This window comes from Amia ocellicauda, chromosome 17 (assembly GCF_036373705.1).
Source record: "Amia ocellicauda isolate fAmiCal2 chromosome 17, fAmiCal2.hap1, whole genome shotgun sequence".
Taxonomy (NCBI): Eukaryota; Metazoa; Chordata; class Actinopteri; order Amiiformes; family Amiidae; genus Amia; species Amia ocellicauda.
Window position 1 is genome coordinate 8659857 of NC_089866.1, and position 27093 is coordinate 8686949.

At 41.4% G+C, this 27093-nt stretch overlaps 2 protein-coding genes across 5 annotated transcripts in view; both read left to right on the forward strand.

Moving 5' to 3' along the window:
• The first annotated feature begins 333 nt into the window (after positions 1-333).
• cep20 (centrosomal protein 20) lies at positions 334-2892 on the forward strand. 2 transcript variants are annotated; one of them, XM_066689078.1, is made up of 5 exons: positions 334-441; positions 783-980; positions 1219-1303; positions 1433-1479; positions 2332-2892. In XM_066689078.1, the coding sequence occupies exons 1-5, from the start codon at positions 414-416 to the stop codon at positions 2400-2402; spliced, it is 429 nt and encodes a 142-aa protein (XP_066545175.1). In that variant the 5' UTR covers positions 334-413; the 3' UTR covers positions 2403-2892. The 2 variants fall into 2 exon arrangements, with proteins under 2 accessions (XP_066545175.1, XP_066545174.1); XM_066689077.1 differs by having other exon boundaries at positions 335-441; positions 1433-1566.
• Positions 2893-11991: 9099 nt separating this feature from the next.
• Positions 11992-27093, forward strand: part of LOC136712467 (myosin-11) — a 39401-nt gene continuing 24299 nt past the window's right edge. For all 3 annotated transcript variants that reach the window (XM_066689079.1, XM_066689080.1, XM_066689081.1), the window contains exons 1-4: positions 11992-12080; positions 19295-19664; positions 21380-21536; positions 27045-27072. In XM_066689079.1, the coding sequence (XP_066545176.1) occupies positions 19314-19664; positions 21380-21536; positions 27045-27072 (536 nt within the window). In that variant the 5' untranslated portion in view covers positions 11992-12080; positions 19295-19313. The remainder of the gene's footprint in view (positions 12081-19294; positions 19665-21379; positions 21537-27044; positions 27073-27093) is intronic.

Genomic DNA, 27093 nt, shown 5'->3' on the forward strand with positions numbered 1-27093 from the left:
CTGCTTTAGCATGATTGTCATGATTTTGAATGCATATTTAGTATTGTATATTCCCCTTCTAGGGCTGAGTTGTGGGTCATTTTGTGAGCATAAAAACATTGCAGCTGTAAATACCTAGCTATATATAAATAAATAAATAAATAAATAAATTCCCTCATTATAGTCGGTTTATATAATATATAAATGTGGAGATTACCTCTCTTTGGATGATAATGAGAGTTAATTACATATTATAAAGACTGATGCGGGAGTTCTTGTAGCGCAGATCTGCAGAATCCGCCCATCCCATTGGCGGAGCAGCGCAGAACTGCGGGAGTCTGCGCTAAAGGAACCGTGTACCCGGCCGGGCGGAGGCGGACCCTTTAAGACGAGTTACCCTTTGACCCCGGAAGTGCTCCGGGCAGTTGGTAACGATGGCGACAATAACAGAGCTGAAGTGCGGTAAGCGCGGATTTTAAACCGCATGAAATCGATGCAAACTCGATATTGAGCCGTGAGAAGTGTGCATGTGGTTGTCCTGGGATTGCGTGGTGCAACGTGCATGAAAGATTGCATTAAATGAAGGCAATGTGAATATTATAATGCTGTTACTGCAGAGATGAGTTCGTTCAGGCTCTAGACTTCATATGACGTCAGTTAAACTCATAATTATTCCGAGATATAAGCAATGTAACAAATAAAGCTGGATTCGCTAGAATACCTATTGCACTTTTTTCCCCTAGTCGGTTTTTAGTTTCCTGTTTTTTATTGCCCTTCACCCAAATTGACACGCTTCTTCCCAGCTCTGAAGGAGACCCTGGAGTCGCGGGGGGTCCTGGGGCAGCTGAAGGCCCGTATCCGAGCCGAGGTGTTCAGTGCCCTGGATGACCAGAGCCAGGCCCGGCCGCCGCTGTCCCATGAGAACCTGCTCATCAACGAGCTCATCCGGGAGTACCTGGAGTTCAACAAGTACCGCTACACCGCCTCCGTGCTCACCGCGGGTAAGGCATGGGAGACTGACGCTGTGCTTGGTCCGTTTAAACAAATGAATATTCAGAAAGTGCCAACTGTTAGATAAACTGACCCTGCCCATCCCTACCCATTAACACCATTACAGGGGAACTGAATAGCCTGATTAGTTTGAACACCTTGCTAAAAACATAGTGTATGTGTGGGTGTGGTAATTCATTGCAAAGTATTAAGTGGTGTGAAAAACAATCTTCCCATGCTCCTCTGCAGAGTCCGGCCAGCCAGAAGTGCCCCTGGATAGACAGTTCATGTCCAATGAGCTGAACGTGGTAGAAGACCCCAGTACCAGATCTGTGTAAGTGCCCCAGGGTTGGGAGTTTATCTCTTACACTGCCAGTCTTGACACGTGAGTGTACTCTGGTATGATATTTAAACATGCATGTTAATTAATGTATTGATTTGGTCTCCTCTCCATTCACCACAGACCTCTCCTCTATGGCCTGCTGTCCCATTTCCTGAACAGCGGACCGGGTGAGAAAGGGGGCAAGCTGTTCCTGAGGGGTGCTCCTCTAGCCAAGGACTCCATTGCCCGGTCAATGGGAGAGGTTGGGAGAGGAGGTGAGACCCATGCCGCAGAGCTGTGACCTTCATAAGAAGAACATAAGAAAGTTTACAAATGAGAGGAGGCCATTCGCCCCATCGTGCTTTTTTGTTGTCCATTAATATCTAAGTGATCCAAGGATCCTATCCAGTCTATTTTTAAATGTTCCCAAATTTTCAGCTTCAGCCACATCGCTGGGAAGTTTGTTCAGATTGTGACTACTCTCTGTGTGAAGAAGTATCTCCAGTTTTCCATCTTGAATGCCTTGAAGCCCAATTTCCATTTGTGTCCCCGGGTCCGTGTGTCCCTGCTGATCTGGAAAAGCTCCTCTGGTTTGATGTGGTCGATGCCTTTCATGATTTTGAAGACTTGGATCAAGTCCCCATGTAGTCTCCTCTGTTCCAGGGTGAAAAGGTTCAGTCCCTCAGTCTCTCAGTAGGACATTCCCTTCAGGTCTGGAATAAGTCTGGTTGCTCTCCTCTGAACTGCCTCTAGAGCAGCGATATCTTTCTTGAAGTGTGGAGCCCAGAACTGTCCACAGTATCCAGATGAGCTCTAACTAGTGCATTGTACAGTCTGAACATCACTGCCCTTGTTCTCAATTCTACACTTTTGACAATATACCCTAGGATTCTTCACTCAGCTCCTCCCTGCCTGACAGACCCTTAAACTCTTGGCGTTGGTCCTCAGCAGGGATGTTCTTTTCCAACAGTGGTGTGTATTTTTCACACTTCTTCTGTATCCACAAGCTGACGTCTCTGTCCTGTTCCACTGCCTTGTAGGTATCCCTGAACCTGAAAAAGCTGGGATGAGCACCGCCGAGCCCTTTGTACTACAGGGAGGATACAGATGATGGGCTGACTCTGACTCAGGATCATGCTGCCAGAAGGGGGCCCGAGCACAGCTATAGCACACAGGCTTTCGCTTCCACTATCCCAGGAGCTCTGTGGTGATGGTGTCTATGTACTACTTCCTGTTCAGCTGTGGTAATCTGACTGTGGCCATAGAATAACTAGCTGGAATTCTCAGGGTTCGCTGTGGCGAGGCTGAGCTGCGATATGTGATCTGGAAGTAGCCCAAGATTTAACCATATATGGAGATTCTTTTCTGAAGCTTCAGAAGATTGCTGTGCTGTGGGGGTGGGGGGTGGCTTATGCAGTTTCAACAAGCTTGTATACATCCTTAAATAAGTTTTAATCCCAATACGTTTTTGTTATTTAGTGCAATGCCAAATGTCCTTAAAACTCCTGAAGACATTAGATCCTGTGCATTAATGTTCATTGATTAGTGTTACCTATGTTTTACAATTTTTAATCAAATAAATATATATGTATTTCTCTTAAGACATTTTGACTAATTCTTGATATTAATGTATGTATATTTAGTAACCTCCAAACGTACACTAACCTTGAGTTGGATAGATGTGAGTGTGTGTGTGTTTGTTTACTGTGGGTAATCATCATTTTTGTCATTCATGACAAGGGTAAAGCTTTAATATGAGTGCCTTGCCAAGAAAATAAAATTTCCAGATGTTACAGAAAGTGTTCTCACACTGGTTACACTCAGATAATTGAATTATATATATATATATATATAATTCAATTATGAGTTTAGAAGAACAACAGAAAGATGGCAGCATATCAGGATCAGGCGAGGACTGAAAAATAATATAAAACAAGACTCCTTAATGGTATTATTCTAAAATGCCCTTATTTATATTAAACCAGAAGGATATATGATGTCCAGTAGGTGGAGCACGAGGTACATCTGTCTCAGGTTGCTAGGTTGGGTTTTGATAGAGGCAGTGTGAACAGATCTTAACGCTGCATGGAAGGAACATCTCAGTTATTGGGTTTTAATATATATATATATATATATTTTTTTCTCTTTCCGTTGAATAACCTGTCATCTCATTATGTGTGACACTGCATGGATATAAACTGCAACATGCAACAGTCAACAGTTTCAATTTCAAAGACTTCACTGAGTTACAGTTCATATAAGGAAATCAGTCAATTGAAATACATTAATTAGGCCCTAGTCTATGGATTTCAAGTCTCAGGTTCTGAGGGCATATGCACTTGCCATGCTGGCTGGAGGAAGTCCACCAGAGCTGCAGTCGGGTCAAGACCCTGGTGAGGACGACCAACAGCAGGGTCGAACAGTTTCCCTTGAGATGCTTTCTGACAGTGTGTGCAGAAATTCTCCGGGTGTGCAAACCCACAGTTTCATCAGCTGTCCGGATGGCTGGTCTCGGACAATCCTGCGTGTGGAGAAGCCGGATATGGGGGGTCCTGGGCTGGTGTGGTTCTGCAGTTGTGAGGTCGGTTTGACGTACTGCCAAATTCTCTGAAACGTTGGAGGCGGCTTATAGTAGAGAAATGAACATTCAATTCTCTGGCATCAGCTCTGGTGGCCATTCCTGCAGTTAGCATGCCAATTGCACGCTCCCTCAAAAGTTGTGGCATTGTGTTGTGTGACAAAACTTCACATTTTAGAGTGGCCCTTTATTGTCCCCAGCACAAGGTGCACCTGTGTAATGATCATGCTGTTTAATCAGCTTCTTGATATGCCACCCCTGTCAGGTGGATGGATTATCTTTGTAAAGGAGAAATGCTCACTAACAGGCATGTCTGGGATCTTTCATTTCACCTCATGAAACATGTAATCAATATATAATTATATAGGCCTGCATCCTTCCAAGGACATCTTACAATATACTATAAGATGTATCTGCTCAGCAGCCTGAATCATAGGGAGGATGCATGTTGTGTTAAAGCCTTTTGCTTCTCCTGTGAAAGTAGGTGTGGGGAGTTAAAACGCTCATTATGTCTGTGCCATTATAAGAGAACAACGGGGAACAAGACATGCTTTACTACTGCTGCTGACATCAGCTGTGTACTGCATTCCTCTCCAGGCTGCTTGATGTCAACAATAAAGGGAAAACTGTATTAATGATTTGATTTGTTGTTTCTGTAAAACTCCAGCCGTTCTGGTCCAAATGTATTTATGTTTGATGCCACCACCCCTCTTCCTCTGACTGTGTGTGGGTATAAGGAGCAGCTGCTGTACATCCTAAGGAGGGCCTGACACACTTCCACAATCTTCCATCTGAAGGCATCGAAAAACCGTGTGTTAGAAAAATGAATCTCTTTAATAGTAAAAAGGTTGTTTTACTGAGGGATATCCACATGTCTGAATGGGAAAGAAAGGTGATTTAAGCAATTTTGAGCGTGGCATGGTTGTTGGTGCCAGACGGGCCGCTCTGAGTATTTCACAATCTGCTCAGTTACTGGGATTTTCACGCACAATCATTTCTAGGGTTTACAAAGAATGGTGTGAAAAGGGAAAAACATCCAGTATGCGGCAGTCCTGTGGGCGAAAATGCCTTGTTGATGCTAGAGGTCAGAGGAGAATGGGCCGACTGATTCAAGCTGATAGAAGAGAAACTTTGACTGAAATAACCACTCGTTACAACCGAGGTATGCAGCAAAGCATTTGTGAAGCCACAACACGTACAACCTTGAGGCGGATGGGCTACAACAGCAGAAGACCCCACCGGGTACCACTCATCTCAACTACAAATAGGAAAAAGAGGCTACAATTTGCACAAGCTCACCAAAATTGGACAGTTGAAGACTGGAAAAATGTTGCCTGGTCTGATGAGTCTCGATTTCTGTGGAGACATTCAGATGGTAGAGTCAGAATTTGGCGTAAACAGAATGAGAACATGGATCCATCATGCCTTGTTACCACTGTGCAGGCTGGTGGTGGTGGTGTAATGGTGTGGGGGATGTTTTCTTGGCACACTTTAGGCCCCTTAGTGCCAATTGGGCATCGTTTAAATGCCACGGCCTACCTGAGCATTGTTTCTGGCCATGTCCATCCCTTTATGACCACCATGTACCCATCCTCTGATGGCTACTTCCAGCAGGATAATGCACCATGTCACAAAGGTCGAATCATTTCAAATTGGTTTCTTGAACATGACAATGAGTTCACTGTACTAAACTGGCCCCCACAGTCACCAGATCTCAACCCAATAGAGCATCTTTGGGATGTGGTGGAACGGGAGCTTCGTGCCCTGGATGTGCATCCCACAAATCTCCATCAACTGCAAGATGCTATCCTATCAATATGGGCCAACATTTCTAAAGAATGCTTTCAGCACCTTGTTGAATCAATGCCACGTAGAATTAAGGCAGTTCTGAAGGCGAAAGGGGGTCAAACACAGTATTAGTATGGTGTTCCTAATAATCCTTTAGGTGAGTGTATGTATATATATATATATATATATATGGTCAACAAAGCTCTGTAACCTCAAAATGTAGTTTGAAAGTTGTTGTGGATTGTACTGGGAGAATGCCTTAATGATACCCCCCACCCTTCCTAACTTCAGCCTTTAGACATAACAGTGTTGCAGAGTATAGCTGTATATGGGAAATTGTCCTTCGCTGGATTACAACGAACCCGTCTCCAGAACTGTCAGCTGTGCCATTTATAATGTATCTATACACATCCACTGACACTTAGCTGTGCAGATACAGTGCAGGCATTGCCCACAGTAAACACTGAGCCCAAGGAATTCTGCAGCGTACCCAGGTGCCTCCAGTTGTCAATAAGTAAGCAAATGAACAAATATAGTGTTGTCGTCCAGTCACCCCACTCACTCAGATTCCGTAACATGTCATATGTATATGTAATAAATAGTACATGGAAAAACTAAAGCAAACTACCATACCATAGTTCTAGTATAGCTTTCACAATATACATTCTTAGAGTATATATGCATTTATATAAACATAATGTATGTATATATAATATTAATAATAGTAATTGTAAGGCTCTCAATAGGATTAGAACCAATAAGGAAAGGAAATGTAATTAACAGAGAACTAGAACATATTAATGACCTATAACTCTTCTCAGATCATTGAAATATTAAAAATTAGGTCCTGCCACCCTACCCCAGCTCCCCTGTCCACAGTGCAGAAGCGCAAGAGAGTTATAGCAGAGTCCCCCTGGCTGAGACCCAACACAGGTCACAAAAACATCTGTTGGCCGACTTCTCTGCGTCTCATTTCCTCACATACCATAAAAGGGAACTTGACATTCTTATCGTATAACTAACTGTGACTGATTGACCTCTCTCTTTGCCAGCATACTTATACACAGCAAAACAACAAACAGCAATAATAATAATAATAGTATAATGTGCCTCTGGGAAATGATTTAACAAGGAACTGATAAGGGTAATACAATCTTACAGTCTTCTGATGATAGTTATAATCCCAATGTTAATACTACAACAGTGAAGTGTATGTAGCACAGAAATGGTTACTTCCTGTTTCTCTTAAACTTTTTTCTCTTTTGGTTTGGTTTGGTTGGTGGAGATCGGATGTAGCTGAAGGTGGCAAAAGACAGATTCACATCAAGATCTTCTACACTCCTAGCAGAAGACCGAGAAAGAAATGAAGAAACAGTCCATAAATGTATTACCAGGACACCTCATAAATAGCATCTATGAATGATCGCATCTTCCATAAAGTGGGCGGGGACACCTATGATTGGGGGCGTGGAAATTGACACTGTATCAGTATTGCGGGGGACAATTCCTTCCCATCACCCCCTAAACCTACACCTTTGATTGTGTGCCAGCGCGGGAGAAAAGCCTTAATGCTAAGGCTTCCTGGAGATCGGTAGTCGGTAGTCCTCCACTTTGCTGCTCAGGCACAGCAGTGCAGCTGAGCTTCATAACAGCTTCTCACACTCAGAGCTCCTTCCAGTCCCTGCTCTATAATCAGTTGTACAGATACAAAAATTAAACACCAGAGTCATATGCTAGAACATGCATGAAACGGGTAATACCCAGCATAACCAAACATAGCAATACTGACATTATTCAGGTGGCTGTTTATCACACTGATGTAATCAAGGTATGGCCTGCATTTCCATAGAATTTGAGTTGGACTTGTTTGCACCATCAGCTGGATTCAAACTAAGGTAGAGGTGATGATAAGGGCATGATGAAGGTGTAAAAGTTGGAGGGTTAATGAATGCCAAAAAGAGACAAGAATAGAATCTTTGTGATGGGATGTGAACTTTAATTCGAGACAGTTTTGACCTTTTAGAGAAGAAACAAAAACATTTGGCATTTGAAACCTCTGTATGAACTATCTCAGATTTCAGAAGAAGGGCTGCATCTGAAGAAGAAACCAGTAACCACCCTGCCTGCTCTTACTATAAAGACAACATATCCCTTGACCATGACATCTCAGACTGAAAGCTGAAAGTCATGAAACTCTTGTGCAGCATGAGATAACTCATTATTATAGTACTCATGAAGGAAGAAACCAAAGCAGATAATCTCCCCACCCCCTGGGTTCGTCCCTTTTGTGCTGTAGTTACTGAAAATTGTCTCACTGAGATTGTGCAGTTATGGAAAAATGAAAGACTTCCTTTTGGTGTTAAAGCAATGTCAATTAACCTGCTACTGTCTTGTTTATTCTGGGCTTAAATTAGAATCCAGTTACATTCCACTGGGGTCAGTGGGATCCATAAACATGGGAATGTATAAAGGAAAAAAAAAAGTTGCACTTGTATTTGACAGCATGCATTTTATTTGCCCTTCTATGGTACGGCTGGCTGCTGGATCATTTACTTCTTAAATATTTTCAAAAGCATTGTCAAGATATTTTTCGTGGCTTTTATATTTGTTGTTGTTTGCTCTTTTGCTTTGTTGTTTTATACTGAGAACTACAGCATTTTTGAAGCCCTTGTGATTGATAAATAAAGTGCTTTGGATTTTCTTTCCAAACATTTTCCTCCCACTGCCTTGTTCAACATGAATAGAAAAAAGATGGGGGAGGGGTGAAGCAAGAAGGAGAATTAAAAAAAAAAAAAAAAAAAGATTCCCCAAATAGAGAAATCGCCAGGGATTCTGAGAAAGAAAGGAAAGGGCAAGTGCAAGAGAGAGTTTCACAGCACTTTTCTCAACTGGCTGAATTCTCTCTGGTTCATGGAAGTGGCATGCAGATATTGTGATGTAGAAGAACAACACACAGCACCCTCATTTTAAGAAATGCCTTTTATACATCCAAGTGTGTTCCATTCCATTCCAACCGATTTAGCCTGAGTGAAGGCAATCTACCTCCACACAGACACTGTCAGTCTGGCCAGCCCACTCACTGGCCAGTGAGCCTACGTGAACCTATTTGAACATATTTGTCAACTCATTTTCTCCTAATAGACTCAACAAGCCTCCTTATTGCTAAAACGAAACAGGGCCTTTCACAGGAGTTTCACAGAAGAAATTGCTGATTCAAAATTGGCAGCTATGGGGGACTTTGTCTCGGGCCTGGAATGACACTGATGCTGCCTGCACTGCCTGCACTGCCAGACTTACAATTAAGCTGTTTACAGTTTACAGTTAAGCTGATGTAAGAAAGAAAATATTTAATTAAAAAAGTAATTTAAAACTCCAAAGTTGGCCTGCACAGAAACGTTTCTCTGTCAGTTCATTCGTAGTAATTGAAGATTTCCAACATAAACCATCCCTGAGTGATCAATGCCTGATAAATTGGTATTGTTCTTCTCCTCCTGGTAAGAGCCTGGAATAAAATGAAGACATAAAAATGTCTGTGCAAATCCGCAAGTAAATAAGCGAGTGGAAAAGCAATGCTAGCTGCAAGCATTTGTTTTAAAGCTCCCTTTCACTCTTACACCATATTTAGTCACTGGCCCGGACTGCTTGCGTTAGAGCTCTAAATGGGGAATGCAGGAGGGATTCCTCACAGACCCCCTGTCCTTATATGGCATCCCAGGCCGGTGCAGCCGTGCGGCCCTCTCTCCCAGGCCTGCGATCGGCCTGGCTGTGTCTTCTCCCCGCAGCCTCCTCCTCTTGACAAGGACCAGAATCCCCATACAGATCTCCACCCGCTCCCCCAGCCCGAACCTCTCCATCTCTGTCACCACAGAATACCACCTCTCTTCTTTCCCTGCACATACCTATCTCTGGATTCTGGAAAACAAAGCTGGCGCACGTGATTTATGGAAGCAGATAGGACGGCTGGCCTTATATAGGAAGTTCCAGTCAAGAGTAGCAGAAGGGTTGTTTGGGAGTATGGAGGAGTGGCCAGGAATGTGCTTGGTATTTTCTTTCTTTTTTTTTTCAAAGGAAGGCGGGGACAGGTGGGATACATCTCTCCAGCTGTGTGGGTCCAGGGAAAACACCTTGAGTAGAGTGGCAGGGATTCCTTGGAAGAGAACAGCTGACCGTACCTCACCGCTTTCGCCACTGGATCCCAATGTATTTTATATACTACACACTGCACTGTGGGGATGTTAAAGTACACCTCTGTGACAGTGATATTTTCAAACATTTAAAAATGACTACATAAATAGGTAAAGCGTTCCTGTTTGGTTCCTAAACAAAACAAAGGTATTGGATACAGCCAGTTACCCCCGAGATACTATGAGATGTACTCTATAGTCTAGCCATCCAAAGGCACCCCAGACTATACTGAAGTGTGCCAAACTGTGCTGATTTCCTTAGTAGGTCAATGGTGTATTCTGAGGAGTACTGAACTGAAGGTTTTTCATTTCACATGTCTGCCTGATACATTGTAAAGCAGACCTTTTGAAACAGCTGCTCAAACTCTACAAACTTTATTTTAGTTATTTACAAGCCATAAGAGACACGGACAATATAGGGGAATTAGAGAACTAGATATTCATTCACCAATAAAGCTGATCATTCTCTCTGATATAGACAGACATACAAAGCTGAAAACATGTACTTATAAGCATTCACACCCACACGCTGGCTGTAAAAAGGAGAGAGAAAAAAACGTCTTCTGCCATTCCCATGTGTAACAACTGATGTGAGGGAAATTAATACATGCAATAAACAGGAAGAATTGTAAGATGAACTTTGCACCCAACATACAATACATGTCTTAATGCCCGTGTGTTAAGGGCATGTTACTGAGCAATTTTGCAGTCCCTATCTTGGGGACTGGTTTGTTCTGAGATTAATATCAATGTAATTTTCCTATTAACTATCTAACTAACTACTATCTACTAACTAAAAGTATCACTAACAGAGTCCCATGAGAGTATGCAAAAGTCTATCCACAGACAAGCACACAAAGAGATTGTAACTATCTTTCAGAGGGGGAGGGGGTGTTTCTGCATTTGTGAAGTTGTGTCTGTGGTAAAAACACTTTGACATGCTTCCTCCTCTTTTATAAGATGAAGTGTCTCACTTGCAGTGCTAATAATGATTAGAAATGACATTTTCTTCTTGCAAAAAACTGTGCCCACCTTAATTTCAACATTTAAAGTAGTGTAGTGGCAGATCTAAAAGTGCTAGAAGCAAAATAAGTATAGTACCTCCTAAAAATGTGTAAATAACTATTACAGGCAGCAAAAGGCAACGTTAATCAACATGATATAATTATGTCAAAACTACCATTTTCTTACTGGTAAAGGAATGACCAGTTGCAACAAAAGAATACTGCATTCAAATAACTCTGCTCTTTCAAATAGCTTATTGCATAATTCTCCATCGCTGTAGTGTTGACCTAGGTAGATGTGCTATCAGTAAATTAAAAATGAATTGCTGTGGTAACTCCCTTTGTACCACACCGAACAGAATAAAAGAATGATATGAATGAACATATGTACACATATACCTCCGAAGACAAGCCAACAGCAGTCAAAGAATTACTGTTTTGGGTCTGGAGCAGCTACTTGATGATTCAAGCTCATGCACGTCCTACACCTCCTTGACTCCTTGTGCATTGTAGTGAAGGATAGGGAGTTGCCATCTTTTCCCCAGCGCTACATCATACATACGGGAGGCTATAAGAAGAAAAGCACAGGCCAGCTCACTGAGAACACTACAATCCTGCTGAACACTACAGATACCAGTGACACTTATCTCCTACTCCGAATTCTGCAGGACATTGAGGGTCATTTGTCCACTGTGGGAAAAAATAGGCCTATGTTTCTTGGGCTGTTTTACTAATTATTATTATTGTCTACTTCCTACCATGTCATATGCACGTACATGCAATGGTTTAAGAACAAGTATGACAAAATATTGAGCTGCTGTTATGAAACCTATATAAATACATTGCATTGACAGGCAGACACATACTGTAGATAGATTGATTGATAGATTTCTGAGTTTGTTCTTTTTGTCTTACACCCTTCGGTATGATTATGCATTTATGCTTTAAACATTCAAACACCACTGTTGGGCTGCATTTAAGAGCAGTGAAACGTTTAGAAATGCATATCATATGGGTCTTTTTCTGTGCAGTTAAACTTGCTACAGGCAGGCTGGCCGCAGGACGCGCAGTGGAGGGGGTGGGCTATGCGCAATGCCCCTCCCTGGCTTTGGGCGGCTGTTTAAATACCAAGAGAAGACGCCGGGCGCTAATTTGGACTGGTCGTCTGTGGAGTACCCCGCAAGCACAGGACTCTCCAAATCCCCATAGGCAGGTGTTCGGCAGCAGCCCCGATTGTGAGTATTGATGATATTACACCGGTGGCATGGACCAGGACACTGCTGTTTCATTGCAGGTGTCTGTTAACCCCCATGCTGTTAGCTGGAGCCAACCTGTGTGTCTGTACCTGCGCGGACGGTAGTGCTTGCCTCCCTGCTGACACACCGCGCTGTGTCAATGTAAGTGAGGTTGCAGCAGTTTGTGTTAGCAGGGCTATGTTTTTTATTGCAATGCATTCCGGTTTGTAGAAGACATTTTGGAGCATGCTTTATATATTATTATATTATTTTAACGTTGTAATAACCAAAGCATCACTAATTGATGTATCTCATGCATGCCCCCTTTGTGGAGCACGACAAGCGTTCAGTTGTTGCAGGAGTAATGCATTATTTTCTTTGCAGTTTAAATACAAGTTCCTGTGTTAATGACAAAGCTGAGATCTTTTGACGTCTAGAATACAGCCTTCCTGCAGACTGGTCAAAATACCAGTCGTAATAATAAAACAAACGCATCTGGAGAATGAGCATCATTTACTTATAACCTACCGTTTTGTTTTTCAACACTGACAGTGTCATTTTGAAAACTATGTAATACTATAGTCTTAACATGCCTCCTGCGACTGCACCTGGAACAATGTCAATGCAGAGGTAAACGTTTTTCAATACGGGTGTTGTCATATATATATAACAAACTTGTACGTATAAAGGTGATCATTTGTTAAAATGTTTGTTTTTTGAAGCGTAGGCAATTGTTCCTGTTTTGAATACAAAGTCGCTTGTGATACCGATTCTGCACATCCCACTAAAACGATAATGCCCAGGCACTGTATAGTTATAACCTGTAGTCGGTCAAGGAGGGATTGTAGTGCAGGCCATTTCCTTGTGCCAGGTTTAACCAATTCAGGCTAATCGGCTAGTGCGGTCATTTAAATCTCCTATGGTAATTTGCTCAGCTGGACTTAGTTGCTTTGATGAACGTAAAAAAAAAAAAAAAAAAAAACTTCTGTCAAGTTATGCTGAATGTTATCTGGCTAACCCAGCAACCAGGTACATATCCCAGGTAAATGCTTACCAACAAACACAAACCACACACATAAAATACACATTAAACATTAAACATTAAGTATGAAGTACAAGGCCTCCAGCAGACTATTTAACAACCTGGTATATTTAAGGAACAACTACAAGTTGTTCAGCAGGCTACCAACAGGTTAATTTGACATTAACTAAAACGATAGTTTTCTTTCAAATGCATTCTACAGCCTACACATTCCCTTTTAGAAAATAAACTTTTGAATTGTTTAACCTGATGGAGCTTGGCTGAGTTGTGACTTTTTTTCTTTTTACTGAAACAATGCTAAAGGAAGTGGGTGGAGGTTGCTTTTTTTTTTTTTTAATAGCTTAAATGAATTAAAGTTAAGCCACAGGGTTCCCTTTTCTCCAAATATGGTTATTGAAAGTTGTACAGTGTGGAAGAATTCATTGCATAGCAACTTGCTGTACCTCTACAGTAGCTACTGTTGAGTTATTACAGCAGCATATGATGGTGTAACTGTTGGGATAGCTGTCCTGAAGCTTTTTAATTCAAAGTGACCTCATTGGATTCCTCTTTACATGCTCAACAGCTACATTACATTCACAGCGGTTTGACAAACAAGGTTTTGACTCTTTACAGTGGGGGGGGGAATGTCTTGTTAGCAATTCTAGTTTTAATCATGAGCTGAAAAGGAGATGCATTTCTGGTCACTGGCAATGCATTCAAACTAAGCTCTTGTAACTTCATTTAGATGGATTGATGTTTTGCTAATATAATTTCAATCACTAGGCCTACTCCATATGCTAGGACATTTAAAATAATGCTTCTGGATCGACTGCCATTTCTGTGCTTATTGTATTTTAAAACCTCATCTTACTGTATGGTGGTTATTTTGAAGCAAGAAATGGATTGGTCTTGCATGCCGTTCATTATGGGAATCCTAATGGATATAATTTTCTGAAGGGTAGCTTTCCATTAATCTGTTTCTATTATTTTAAGTGTGTTAATATGGTTGGAAAAGGAGAAGGGGGGAAAAAAAAAAAACTTGTCTTTAAGTTGTTCCAGAGTTCAGAGCACCTGTCAGAAGGGTTTAGTGTCAGTGCTGTGTTTTAACCTTGAGATGCTGTACTGAGCTGGGTTTAAAGGCTGTAGACACGGCACCACAGTTTGCATTCAACTTCAGTTCCATAGAATAAAAGGGGTTCTGTGCTGAAGAGGACCCTGAAATGATGCATCTGCAATGTATGCTTGATGGAACTCCTTAGATGTTTAATATTACATGCCCATGAAACAAACTTCCTACATTAGTTGCATATACAGTCGCATAATGCTCAGTTTAATATCCTTTTCTGCTACAGTGTTTCAAGAATAATGCATGGTCTTGATTTTAGACTGGTATTGGATGCAACTAAAAATACTTAAATATAATGATTTAATATAATCTATAGCTCAGTCTCCCTAAATCCATTTTCATTTGGCAAATAATCACTGGCAGCTTTGCTTCAGAGAAAATAATGTTCAAGTGTATCGGGTTTGTTATTTTAAGGATTGTGGGTCCTTGTTAAAATGAGGCGTTCCATAGAACGGAGAGATTCGGATTCAGTACCTTAATTTGCATGGCCAGTCATGGCCAGTCCAGGACCGTGAGTTCTGTCTGCAGTAAAGGACATTTAACCACATCCAAATGATAAGAGCCCAAAGATGCTGTCAAACTTTTTTAATTTCTAACATAAGCTAAGGCTTCATTTTTGAAGACTTGACATTCTGGAAGCTGCTGGATGTCTCCTCAATACAAGTACAGTACAAGGTCAGTGTGTACCGGGTCAGAGAGTCATAAACATTCTCCCAGCAGTTTTAATTAAAATTGAATAATTGACCCATCTGGGGGAATTCCCCAGATTTATTCAGATGGTTCAGCCCTGGTTGTGTGTCTCTCCATTTCTTCTTTAATGTTCCTGTGCTTTTAATATGTAATTTAGTAGAAAGCAAATAAGGTTCAGTTTTCTTCATCTTACTTTGCATGAGCAAACTGCAGCACAGAGGAAGGCATACAATGCAATTTTATCCAGTTAGTTTCAGAAATGTATGTTGGAAAAATAAACTTCCCTCCTTTGCCAGAGTACTGCAAAGGGTGAAATATTTTCAACATGTTTACTGTAAGCAATGCAGATCAGTTTACGCGTTACTGTGCAGGAAGTTTAGTCCCCATTTACTTAAGATATCTTTTTTTTTTTTTAAGTAGACCTTACGCGTTCAGAGGTGGTTGGCATTGCCTTCTGCAGCGATCATGCATGGTTTACCTTTCACAGACTTGATCAAAATCGGAGGCAAAATATCTTTCTGGCTCATTTCCCCTTGTATCTACGCTGAGGTCCAATGCTCTTCCGTCACAATCCAGGGCATGTGCTTTCTTGCTCAACCAGTTATCGTCTACTGTCTACCGCTCTGTCGTTTTGGGATTTCCAGCCAAGAGAGCGTGCTGTTGTGGATTGTACTTGAACAGATTAAACAGTCCCAGGGTCGATTTTTGGGGTATCTCCCAAGCATATCACAAGTAGGCTGCTCCACTTGCTTAAGCACTTGCTCCTTATTTGAAGGGGTTTCTTGGATGGTTTAAATATTTTTTTCATGTGTGTCTTTTCATATGTAGGTATTACAATGGATTGCAGTGATGAGAAACACTGTTTACATGTCAGTAAAGCTCAGAGATTGTTTTGAGAATCTTTTCCGGATTTGACTAGGGGAAGAGTACCAGTGCTCCATAATGGGACTTTCGAAAGACAATGGGCTAGTGCTTTGTTTTGTGTGCAGGGATTTATGCCCAGACCGGACTGGCAGCATCTGTGGGCTCTGGTGTTGCATTCTTCACTCATGCTGAGAGCAGAATTGCCATGAAGGTCAGCCTTGCCTTGTCCTCTTCCTACAATACAGGATTTCCTTATGACGGCATGTCTCCCTTGAAGAATTTAAAGCTGCTGGGTGACGTCTCGAAATTTCCCTGACAGATTAGGTGAGCTCGAGACACCACTGGGAAGCAGAATTGGCACTGTATCATTTTGTCCAGTTTTGTAAATTATCCGAATCTTTTCAATGATTTTGCATTAAATGTGACATACATGCGGAGGCAATTGGGTCCTTCCTGCTTTGTCGATGGTTTATTGACGTAGTGAAGCTCCTTCCTGCAGCTTCCCAGTAAACATTCCATAACACAAGTGAGATCCAAACACCTACAACTCTTGATGTACAAGGGTTCCTCTATTCACGGTCTGAAACGCACACCATTTCAATTGGTCCAGTGGTCCTTATTTCCTTGTTGAAAGGCAGGGTTTTGATTGCATCATGACATCTTGCTGCTAAAAGGTAAACCCATCTTCAGCAAAAATATTTCACAAAATTATTCTGTATTTCTTGGAACCCCCCCCCCCCCCCTCCTCCTGTAATGTTAACAAATGGGAACTTTTGAAAGCTCAACAGAGCAGCTGGGATTTGTATCCTGTAGCTCTTGTAATTGCTGTCGACTCTAGGTAGTGCTTATCAGCTGACTGTCAGCACACACATACTGTCACCATATCTCAAGACATCTGTCTCTGGCATGTACTGAGGAGGAGGAGGAGGAGGAGGAGGAGGAGAGCTGGATATGGTAGGGAATGTGCTTTTAGTCTGAACAATATTCAGAATTGCCAGCCCCTATAAACAAGGAAGGAAGCTCTAAAACTTTTGAACAGACCCACAAATTTAATCAAAGTCATTGGGGCCAAAAAACTAGTAGGAAGTAGGTACACTGCCTTAGTTCCTGTATCAAACTTGATGTATAATTTTTCCATCTTTTCCCCGAATTTTAGGTCAAGTATGATTCACTTCTTGGTCAGTTTGTATTTCATTCTCAAGTCTATAGCAGATCTGATAAATGTTTTGGTTGCGACGTAATGTAATTGTTTTGCCGAACGACAAATGCATTTTTGTCCATCTTGCCCTGTGCCAAGATGCACTATTACATTGGTCTCTGGGTAAATAGATCAATCTGGTCCCTGGAGCTTTGTTTACATCTTCCCCCACTGCTCTCCAGAATGATTCAGCCCTGTGTGAACACGAGTGTCTGCATTTCTGTGGTACGGACAGTTGTGCGGTATGGGATGTGAAGCACTTTACAAAGGTCATCGTTTACTTCCAGGATCGCTCGACCTCAGAAATCTTCAGACGATCGTGAGCAAAGTGAAAATGTTTTGGTTAATCTCATTTCTAATTCCTTGCTGCCCCAATCCCTTCAAGGCCCTTTGGTTTAACTGGCAACTGGCATTCTGTAGTTTTTCCACTCAACCAGAATTAAATGCAGTAGTTGTCATAAACAGATTTGGAGCAGTGCTGACTTACTAAATGTGTATTAGCAGGTTTGCATTTCTCTGCATTGGTTCGATAGCTTGGGTGCATTTTACTACATTTCTCAGTTCTTTAAACCATTATTTTGACTCTGATCTCTTTATTTATAAAATATATAAATATATATATATATATATATATATATATATATATATATATATATATATATATATATATATATATATATATAAAATATAAGTAATTTTTTTTTAAAAAAGGTACTGAAAGTTCTCGATCTACAAGCACCTGTACATGCACACTGTACAGCAATGTGTAAATGACAGTTTCCGTAATACAGCCTGGTTTGAATTATGTCTGTGTGGTCAGGTTTTAAACCACAGCAGAGAGAACAGATTACAGCAAGGTGTCCGCAAGGTGTCATTCTGGCGATCTGGATCATGTGTTTTCTTGCGCTGTTATCAGAGTGTTAAAAGTGATCAGTGGTCTTTCGAGTGCCTCTACAAAAGGGGCCATTGTAGAAGCGACAAATCTAGAAAGACTGAGAAGCACTATTGTAAACCTCTGAGTGGTCTCTCACCCTTTTATGGAAACCAATAATGTAACGTAATGAGCAAGCTCTTAAAGATCATAATTCTAACCATTCCAAAGATATGGTTTAACTCTCCTGAATTAGTTTAAACTCCCACTGCTGGTGTTTGCTCTAGGTATGAACTGAACTTCTCTTAATACTCCTTTCCCTGATGGACAGCTGTTGTAAATTAAGCCTGGGCATCCTGGGAGTATCCCCCGTGTATAGACAATATAGACAGATTTTTAAAAAGGAAACGATTTAATTTTTTTCCCTCTTGCAAAACATTTAACCCTGGACCCCTGCGGTGCAAGTTATCGTTTTGGCATAAGCTGTGCTTTGTGACTCCGAGCTCAGCTGTGGACATACTCTTCCCTATAAGGGCTTTGTTTGGAAATTAACTAGCTATGCTGTTTAGGTCTACAGCAAGACTCCTGCGGCAGAGAACCTGCCCTTTTATGGTCATCACAGCAAGGGACGAACCGTCTCCATAGTCCTGCCATGGATAACCACTATTACTATCATTAATATTATAATTGCTGTTGCAGTTATTGCAATGCATGCAATTATCACTAGTGTTAGAAGCGCCGCAAAGCAAAGAAGTGTGTGTGTGTGTGTGTGTGTGTGTGTGTGGTGGGGGGGGGGGGTACTTTGTCACACACTGTAACCTAACATCATCAGTTCCCAGCTTTGTCCCTGGAGTTCTAAATTGTAGATATATCTCACTGGTGGAAGAGGGGGGGTGATGGGGAATGCCGAGTACTAAGAGATCTGGAGGATAAGGAAGTTAACCCTTTTCAATACTTCCTTTTTAGTTTCCTTCTTTGGTAGGGGGTTGTACATCTTGATTTGGAGACTTAAGAGGTTGCAGTCCACTTACACTGCACCTATTCAACCATTTTGTTTTGCATTATTTTCGTTTGAGATCATATCGGAGATTTCTTCATCTGTTTCTTAAGATTATCACTTTTTGGAGGTTGAAAAGCAGAAATGTTTTGTTTTTTGTTTAGCTTCTTAGAAGTGATAGTTATAAAATGTAGACATGAAGAAACTATTTTATTTGGGGGGGGGGAGGAGGAGGAGGAGGTGGAGGAGGAGGGGGGGAAGATTATAGCATTTTTGTCTTTTACTATTTGGTTAGAACTATGTAAATATAGCGGAAATTGTACAAGGGTTTATATAGTATGAAATACTTGTCCATTTAAGCGGTGTGTCTGTGTATTATATTATATGCAGGCAGATCCAGACAAATTATCTAACCAGTCCTATACTTAATCTATTGTCTTGCAGCTCACCCCGTGAATTCAAGATGTCGAAGAAACCAGGCACCAACCTGAGTGAAGATGAGAAGTTCCTCTTTCTGGACAAGAACTTTGCCAGCAGTCAAGTGGCCCAGGCCGACTGGTCCGCCAAGAAGCTGGTATGGATCCCATCGGAGAAACATGGGTTTGAGGCAGCCAGTGTGAAGGAGGAACATGGGGACGAGGTGCTGGTGGAGCTGGCAGAGAATGGCAAGAAGGTGACCATCAACAAGGATGACATCCAGAAGATGAACCCACCCAAGTTCAGCAAGGTTGAGGATATGGCCGAGCTCACCTGCCTGAATGAGGCCTCCGTGCTGCACAACCTGAGGGAAAGGTACTTCTCTGGACTCATCTATGTGAGTACATCTCCCCGCTGTCTTGGGCGCTCATTTGAAACTGAGCTTTGCTTTCTAGCATGAGTGGTGTGGCTTTGTAAACCAAGATCAAGCAGGGTAAACTAAAGGCAGGATGATATCATAGGCCACAGAGTAAGAACGGGGCTAAAGAAAAGGTATGGATGGGTAATAAACAAAGGCATGCAGCCCATACGGTTCCTTTCGCCACACCTGATGCAGTGAACTAATTAGCTGTCCTCAAACCAAACCATAAAGGGGTTGCTGTGTATTACTGATTACAAATTACATGATTGTTAAAATGCTAGGGAGGAGGTTCTTTTCGAAGTCCTTCTTGACAGTGATGCGGGACAGTCTAGATGCCAAATAGATTCTCTATTACTGTTGCAGCAAGAGAGTGTAAATCATGTGCAATTTGCAGCTCTCTGTGTTGCTCCAGGTAGGTCAGGTTCAGTACAGTTTCTGGGTAGCTGATTTTTATAAAAACATTTCCATCCAAGGCTATATAGAGAACATAAGACAGGAGTCTGTGATGAAGTTCAGGATACATAACCTCGTTGATGTCATGTAGTTGCTCAGCTACCAAGGGAGTAATCTTCTATAAGATAGTATGTTCTTTAGCAAAACTTTAGACGAGTCTTCCTGACTGGCTGTCTCCGGAGCGCTTCGTTATAGCTGAGTAAACTACTAATTCTGAGTGTGCCTTTTCCGCCTAATTGAAGGAGTAAATTTCTCCCTATCGGACCATTCGAAACATTGGTGCAAACTTGACCTTAATGATCTGTGAAAATGTCACAGTTTCCAATTGTGAGTACAGTGGTCTCTGTTGGATTAGATTTGGTTATCATATGTATCAGTTTAAAAGTATATCGACCAGGGCTGAGAAAAAAATATGAATTCCTGCATTAACACAAGTTTGGAACTTGCTGTAGTCAGCATCACTGAAGAGAAATGTCCAGCAGCAGTTGTTTGTCATTGACCTCAATACTTTTTCTCCCTTTTGTGTATGGGAAGGCCACCTATAGTGCATAGGGAAGTACTAATGGAAAGGAATAATAATGAAGAAATAACCAGCTTTTAATGTACTAAGATGTGATATCATTAAAATGTGTAGATGAGACCCCTGTCTTGACCCTGGTCCCATATGACCTCAAGGAAGCCTGCATGGCTTCTCATCATGGGCCGCCATACCCCTCCTATACTAGAAACCCTTCCACAGCTCTCTGGAGGCCCAGGAACAGTGGTAAAAGCCAGTGAGGACTGGAGTTGAGAAACCATGTGTTTTTCATTTACCGGGGAGAAGGCTGAAAGGGTGTTTCTTACTCAACATCACATCCTCCTCTCGCATAAATTAATCATGGAAAGTATTGTTTGTCTAGTTGGATTGTTTTTTTTTTTTTTTACTTGTTTTTCAGTTTTTTACATGTTTTTCCAGAAACATGTAAACTAGTTTGACTTCATGATGTTGTAATTGCATGCCTAACACATTAATGGGATAGCTTGAATTTAAGGGCAGCACTTGGTGTTTAGATATTCTGGTTTAGAATGGGATTAGCTGCAGTCCTTAGTGAAGTGCATTGCCTCTCAACAGTGTATGTTGCCCAAAAATGCAATGAAAGAGGGAAAGGTTTAAACACAAGTGGAAATTGGGGGATGATGAAACTAAGGAAGTGTGCAAGTATTTGTGTATTGAAGGGTCTCTGTTTTCTCTTCCCCAGACGTACTCTGGTTTGTTCTGTGTGGTGGTAAACCCTTACAAGATGTTACCCATCTACTCGGAGAAGATCATTGAGATGTACAAAGGCAAGAAGCGTCATGAGGTGCCACCACACATCTATTCCATCACTGACAATGCCTACAGGAACATGATGCAAGGTAAGGGCTCCATGTAGTGTGTACTGATACAGCTTGGAGGTTCTGAAGGCCTCGAGCTGGCATGAGATGGCACCCCTTAGAAACGTGACAAGTTGTCAGATCTCTGCTCCGCTGACATCGCTCATGTCAGTGGTGTCGAACCGCGACAAGAAGTGTGATGTCTGCAATAACAGATAATCGCTAAGTGTTCTAGTCTTCATACTCCCCTTCTGAAGCAGAAATAAATGCTGCATATGTGTGTTGCTAAACTTTAACGATCGTGATCGTGAATGACCCGGGATGGTTAAAACGAATAAGAAATACTTTGATATGCGAATAAACCGGTGTACACGTTAAGTAAATTGACTACCTGTCATCCAGGCTTTGTACAATGTCAGTTTAATTAGGGGGGATAGGAGGGCTATGAAATTTGGGCCTGCAGTCTCCAACTACAAGCTGACTATTACTGCTTTCATTGTAAGCAAAAGGTTTTTCAGGCTGGTATTATATAAGGTCACCCACCCTGCACCCCAACACATCGGAGTATGTATAGTGTTTTGGTGAAAGCTGTGATAGTGACTCTTCTCTTCTTGCAGCACTGAGAGATCTGTCAGCAGGCTGGCGTTTGCTTCGTCCTTGTTGGGTTATGCTGTTGCTCTGCATTACCTGGTATTCGTGGTTTTATATAGATGATGCTTGTAATTTGAAAGCATTCAAATGCAGTCCTAAAGTCCCTAAAAGGCAGACTGATTAGCTCCAAGAGGAGTTTTCACACAACTGTATTAAAAGTTAAGATTCCTCTTGATAAATTACTGATGTTTTTTGAGGTTTTTATACTGTTACACAATCGGTTACAATTTCGGCTCTTAAACTGACTGTACATACACTAGAAAATTAGTGTTTGTGCACTTTGAACAAATTTCACAATAGGTGCTGCCATCACAGGCTCCTTTTAGGTTTGCTACATGGGACACATCCTCTTTAACTTAGAAAATGACATCCTTCCAGAGGATGTGGATTGGATCAAGATTGGTTGCAGGCTCTTGTGTGATTAAAGTTAAAACTCCACTCTGCCGGGTCTTTTCTCGACCTGGTAATGTGCATTTAAATGATCTGCTTTGCAATGGCAGGCTTCACACACTGATAAAGATGACATCGGAGATCTGCCAGGTGGATACAGCTGCAGTAATTGCAGTAATAAAACCATCCATTTAACAATGTTCTCATTTTGTTTTGTAATCAAATCAGCCACTTTCTATTGCTTGTTATCGGTCTGTTATCTTCACATTTGTCAGTGCTGTGAAAACCTTTTTATTGTATCTGCTCTCCTAGAGGGAGATCAGTGATCTATTATTTATCCAGCTTAATATTTAGCTCCTCCTATGAAATGCCTCGTTCATGCAATGGTTTGTGCAGATTCTCAAAATTCAATCAGATTTTGAGCTGATCTCTAACTGTAGAAATGTAAGACCTGAGAATTACCCTCCTTGGAATATATTTAACATATCATGAATTACTATTTTTCATTTATTGAGGGCATCCTTTAGCTGAATTCCTTTTAATATGGAGTCATTTTTGCAATCTTGGTTCACAATAGATTTGACCAAGATGCCTTATCAGTTTAGCTTTCATCCAATGTCTGAAGGAGTGTACAAACTGTATACTTCTGATAATGGTACAGATCATGGTGCTTTTTGACCCAGAGAGAAAGTTATGATATAATTTGGTAATGTGAGGAATTTCCAGCATGGGCTGCATTCAGTTAGTCTGGACTAGGGCAGGCTGTAAAGCAAAAAACCTTTAAAGCTTCCATCTGTGAATTGGGCGGAAGATGCATTTATGCCTTTCAGCTCAGTGGTTGAAAAACCTGGCAAAAGTTCCCTCCACACTGTGAGCAGTGTAGACAGGAGTTTAACACTGAATGTGAGCACAAGATTACATGGACTTGAAGTCGGTGGTTTTGTGGTTTGTCACAGGGCGATTGCAGCTATAGTGCTGATAAATAAACTTGACTCTTCTTTATGCACTCGCACTGAATGTCATTATGGCTCTGATGGGTAGTGATGCTTTCTCACTTGTTGTTAGTCTTGCATGCATGTGCAAGTCCACGTCTTGTAAGACCCTGTAATTACGCTACAGGGAAGGAAATGTACAAGAGTGACCTGGAGAAAAGAGTAACTCTTTAACGTAATGCATCCGTAAGCAGGGCTATAGATCTTTTCTATACCGCTGTACATGTTCTCAACAATATCATAGCGACAATGTGCTGCAAGTTTAGTTTTGATGGACTGCCTCTCCCAAGTAGAAGTGCCAAAGTATGATGGGAGTCCCCATTACCTCACATATCTCTACCTGTGTGTAATAAAATCTGACTTAACATACACTGCAGGGTTCCACAGTGTGCAGTAGAGATGCTGTAATGCTAATTATACATAGTGATATGATTAGGTAATGCATTCCACTTTAGAACAAAATTTAGGAGCAGGAATGAACCCTCAAATTAGATTTCTCTGCAGTATTTTTGGCAGTTGATGTATATTGAATAAATAACTCTTTGGGTAAAATAAAGATTTATGAGCAGGCATGCATCACCATATCAAGACATTTTTCCCTGTTTAAAGAACAGTTTGGTCATATACACCTTGTTAAAAATATCCAACGAGACTGGCCACACCTTGCCTTTGTTAATAACCTGTTAAAGTTATTTCTTTGTTCTCAGAATGGTTCTAATCCTTTGCTGCTTATTAAATCGTCTTGGCAAAAGGCCATCACAGTGACCACTGATGTCATTCCAAATCACATCTGCTTCCCTGCTACACTAATGGACCTCTTGGGGGGGAAACTTGGGAAACTTTTAAATTACCATATACTCTGGATTAGAGTTTACATGCATCTTAAAGTGTGTCTGAGAAAAGCCAACTGGAATTTGTCTTCCAAGCATCCACTAGCTAAATAAAGTTTTAGATTGTGATGGTTGAGAGAGACAATGTTGTAATGAATTAAGTTAGTTCCTCCACTATTGTATTCTTGGTTGTGTATCTTCAGAGATTTGCCAAAAAAACATATGCAAGAGGTCACTGGTGCTATTTTTCAACAACAAATTTTAAAACAATGTGTAATTCAATTAATGCATTAGGCCACACATCAATCTTTTTTGTTGTTTTTCTCCCCGTTCTGAATCTTTAAATGCACAGTTGCTTCTAAACATCCTGTGTCCAACCACTCCCTATATGTTTTATTGCTCTGTAAATCCCTGTTCTCATTCAGGAAGCAGACCAGTGTTTATAGTGTACTCTTGAATTGGGTGTATCGGGCCCTCCGTGTAAACAGGTTTGAGAAATGGTGCAAAGGAAATGCCTCTCTTGATCAACACAAACAGTGGCCATGATCACTGGTTGTGGCTGCATGACTCTGTGGCTGGAGCTCATTTGGGCTGAGGGAGAAAGTGAGAGGGGTGGGGGTGGGCCCATACATTCTCTCCTCACCTGACTGAAATCAAGAGGAATTCTGAGGAATTTGGTTACCCAAGTTCTAACATGTCTGAACCGTCTTTGTATTTGCGCAGACCTGTGCCACAATTTGCTTTCTATAGTATAGTATCGGAACGGAGTAAAATGAATGTGACCTTACACATTCTTTGTGTCACCCAGCCCCTTCAACCTCACCATCTTTTTCTTCCATTTCATCTAGTGGCTAGGTTTTTGGTAGATAATGTTTGTTTCACAACGCCTGAACTTGTGTGCAATTATCAGCAATCTGAGATTGTACTGACTGAGTGCAATCTGTGCCTCCCTCTGTGAAGCGCTACATTCCTGCACCAAGACTGTGTAGCTTTCCTTTTGAAGTAAGATGAGGAGATGGTTTGAAGTAATTTCCATGAATGCATTAGAGCATTGCTGACATGATTTACTTTCATTGAGATTAAAGTAGGGTTTGTGGTGGAAAAAGATCCCAATTTGACTTCACAGATGAGAGCATGTGAACCTAACGATCATAACAGAACCCCTCACCCCCCTAGTATCTAACCTAAAACAACAGGGCAAGACTGCCTTATGTACCAACATTATAAACCGCCCTCCGAGTCCCCTCTCCACTACTCAACCAACCTCCCTTTGCTTTAGCGACTATCTGGGTCTGACTCTTGATCCCTTGGCTCTAGTATATGTGGCTGAACTTCAGACTAAGTATGCAGTGTGCCTCTGTGTTTGGATCTGTTTTGGAAATGCTCAAAGTCCTGGATGTCTTTGGCTCCTGCCTTAATTGGGAAGAAATGGGAACAAGCAGCATTTCGTGCATGTAGCCAAGTCCAGCCAAGTTATGTCCATAATGAGGAAAAGCAGCCTGCAGTGTTTACAGCATGGCAAAGACGTATAGGACAGTACTGGCAGAGGAGCCCAGTGGATCACTGTGCTGGAGCACGGAGAGAGCCTTGAACGCCATCCTGTTTTGCTGGCAAGCTGGGTGGAAGGCAGTTGCTTTATTGTATCAACTTTAGGTGCAGTCTCGGGGATCTAAAGTGGCAGATCACAAAGGCATGACTTCAGGGGGGAGTTGTCCTCATCTGCAACTACAAAGGAATGTCCCAAGCCCAGTAGCTGTACACTATTCAAAATAGTCCGAGTGGATTACTGTTGTGTAACATATTAAGGCAAGGGTTTAAGTCTTCCTCATGTTTCACCGTACTTTTAAAAAAGGTGGGGTTCTGGTTTGTTTCATTTGGAGATCAGTTGTAGCTGCTTTTCTGATTTTTTCCATTTCATTCCCTGGGGTAAAATATTGTAGGATCACTGGCAAGGTAATGGGATGCCCACACATCACCCACCCACCATCCGATCTCCAGCTTTGCTTTTAATGGATGTTCTGAAACCGCTTTGAAAGCAGTTTCAGAACATCCATTAATGGAAGTTTTTATTTTTAGTCTGCATGGATTTTTTTTTTTTTTTTTTTTTGTAAATGAACTGATGGTAATCTCAATGCCAAGCTCACTTCCAATTGCTTTTTCTCTCCGTTGGGTCTATCCTACAATGATGTTTGCCTGTTAAACAAATTCAGTGAGAGTTTGGCTCACTCTCTCTGCTGCCCTGATTGTGTTAGAGATTACTGTATAATCTATTACTGTAAAATGTTTCTTGAACAGCAGATAGTGGTGGTGGCAAATATTTGAACTATGCAGTTCAGAAAACCATGACAAAGATTGCTGTGACTGGTGGTGGGATCCCAAAGTCGAGGGCTAAAAATGAACAGTGGCTTAGGGGTATAAGATTTAAAAGGGTTGAAAGTTCACTTTTTAATAAACTTCCTTATATACTCTAGAGATTAGCTAGTTAATATTAAAAGTAATTCAATCTAAGTTGGGGAATCCCATGAGACTATTGGAAGCTCATGGTTTTTGTTTTTCCTTCCTTATCTCAAACTTGTACAGATTTATAACTCAGTGTTTTGTTATTTTGTCAAGTTATTTTTTCCCCTATTGTTTGAGACCTCCGGTCAAGGCAATATTATAATCTAACTTTATTCCCTTTTCAACAGATCGTGAAGACCAGTCTATTCTTTGCACGTGAGTAAATACATTTTAATT

What these genes read in the sequence shown, in the direction of transcription:
- cep20 (XM_066689077.1), top strand. Translation starts at nt 414, where the DNA reads ATGGCGACAATAACAGAGCTGAAGTGCG. An exon ending in AATAACAGAGCTGAAGTGCG is followed by an intron (nt 442 to 782) that starts GTAAGCGCGGAT and finishes GCTTCTTCCCAG; the next exon opens with CTCTGAAGGAGACCCTGGAG. An exon ending in CGCCTCCGTGCTCACCGCGG is followed by an intron (nt 981 to 1,218) that starts GTAAGGCATGGG and finishes GCTCCTCTGCAG; the next exon opens with AGTCCGGCCAGCCAGAAGTG.